Source organism: Nanorana parkeri, unplaced genomic scaffold (genome assembly GCF_000935625.1).
Source record: "Nanorana parkeri isolate BGI_ZX_2015 unplaced genomic scaffold, ASM93562v1 scaffold3653, whole genome shotgun sequence".
Taxonomy (NCBI): Eukaryota; Metazoa; Chordata; class Amphibia; order Anura; family Dicroglossidae; genus Nanorana; species Nanorana parkeri.
Window position 1 is genome coordinate 10697 of NW_017309921.1, and position 1425 is coordinate 12121.

The 1425-nt window shown below is 61.5% G+C and overlaps 1 protein-coding gene across 1 annotated transcript in view; it reads left to right on the forward strand.

Annotated features, from left to right (window-relative positions):
* Window positions 1-1277: 1277 nt before the first annotated feature.
* Window positions 1278-1425, forward strand: part of LRRC74A (leucine rich repeat containing 74A) — a 13864-nt gene continuing 13716 nt past the window's right edge. The window contains exon 1 of the mRNA XM_018575219.1: window positions 1278-1374. Coding sequence (XP_018430721.1) covers window positions 1278-1374 — 97 coding nt within the window. The remainder of the gene's footprint in view (window positions 1375-1425) is intronic.

Below are 1425 nucleotides of genomic sequence, written 5' to 3' on the forward strand. Positions count from 1 at the left end.
GGGTTCCTCCTTCCTGCCCCGGGTCCTCCTTCCTGCCCGGGGTCCTCCTCCCTGCCCCGGGTCCTCCTTCCTGCCCGGGGTCCTCCTTCCTGCCCCGGGTCCTCCTCCCTGCCCCGGGTCCTCCTTCCTGCCCGGGTTCCTCCTTCCTGCCCTGGGTTCCTCCTTCCTGCCCGGGTTCCTCCTTCCTGCCCCGGGTTCCTCCTTCCTGCCCCGGGTTCCTCCTTCCTGCCCCGGGTTCCTCCTTCCTGCCCGGGTCTTCCCTCCCGCGCACACTCCAGGAGGACGGTCTCTACACCCCGATGCCCCGGGGGAGGGGACACACACTGGACGTGGATCTCCCGCCATCCAGACTGAACTGGTTTGTCTCCTGGTCCCGGGATACGGCGAGCCGTCATGGTGACCCCCTCGGATCAGTTCTCTGTGATCGGCGCCTTTCCTCCCTTGTCGGTGTCACAGGATCGAGGGGGAGGGGCGTTCCGGTGTCTCCTAAGTGGCCCAGAAGAGTGCGGTCCTCCAGCTGCTGGTGGACTCCTTGTGGGCCGTCCAGACTCCGGGTTCAGGGCTCGGTTCTGGTTGCTGGTTCAGGGCTCGGTTCTGGTTGCTGGTTCTGATGGGTTGGCTCTGGGATGGAGGTTCCTACACTCTGACAAGGTGTAACCCCGCCCCCTCCGGGGCCTTCTATCCCCGGGGCAGAAGTATTCGGTGGACCAGGTTCTGGCCTTCCTCTAGTTGGGACGGGAGGACAAATATCAGCCTCCCATTCCTCTGTACAGTCCTATGTGGAGGAGGTCGCTCCGGTGGCCCCCCTAGTGGCCCTCCAGTGACGTTGCAGGTTCTCCTTTGGAACCTCATCTCCACAGACACCCCTCCCCCATAGAATGATTTTAAGGGACCCCTCCACACACACACCGATCATCAGGGACACCCCCCGTGCATACAATTATTTCCCTTCTTCCAGGGGCAGTTGGGGCACTATGAGGTTCCATGGGGGTGGGGAGGTCAGGGGATGATGCTGGGAAAGGGGCAGTTGGTCCATTGCAAGGTGTGGGGGGTCATGGAATGATGGGTCTAAGGGGCAGTTGGGGGGGCATTTGCTGCCATATGAGGTGGGGGAGGGGTAGGCTCCTGGAAAGCCGCTGCTCTCTCATCTCCTCCACGGGTATGAAGTGAGGCCGGGCAGATGGGGTCAGGTGACATATCAGGTATCGGCTCTCAAGTGACAGGTGCTCAGTGAGGCGATGTCATGTGACCCTTAGCTGTCACACGGGAAGAACAAGATGGCCGGACTGTGTGAAGAGCTGAAGAGTCTGTCATTGTGTCCTAGCAATGTACAGAGGGGGCCCGAGGCCTATGATACTGACCTGGAACCAGAGGGTGAGTGCCAGAGAGGAGAGTGAGTACAAGAGAGGAGAGGGGGTCAGTACC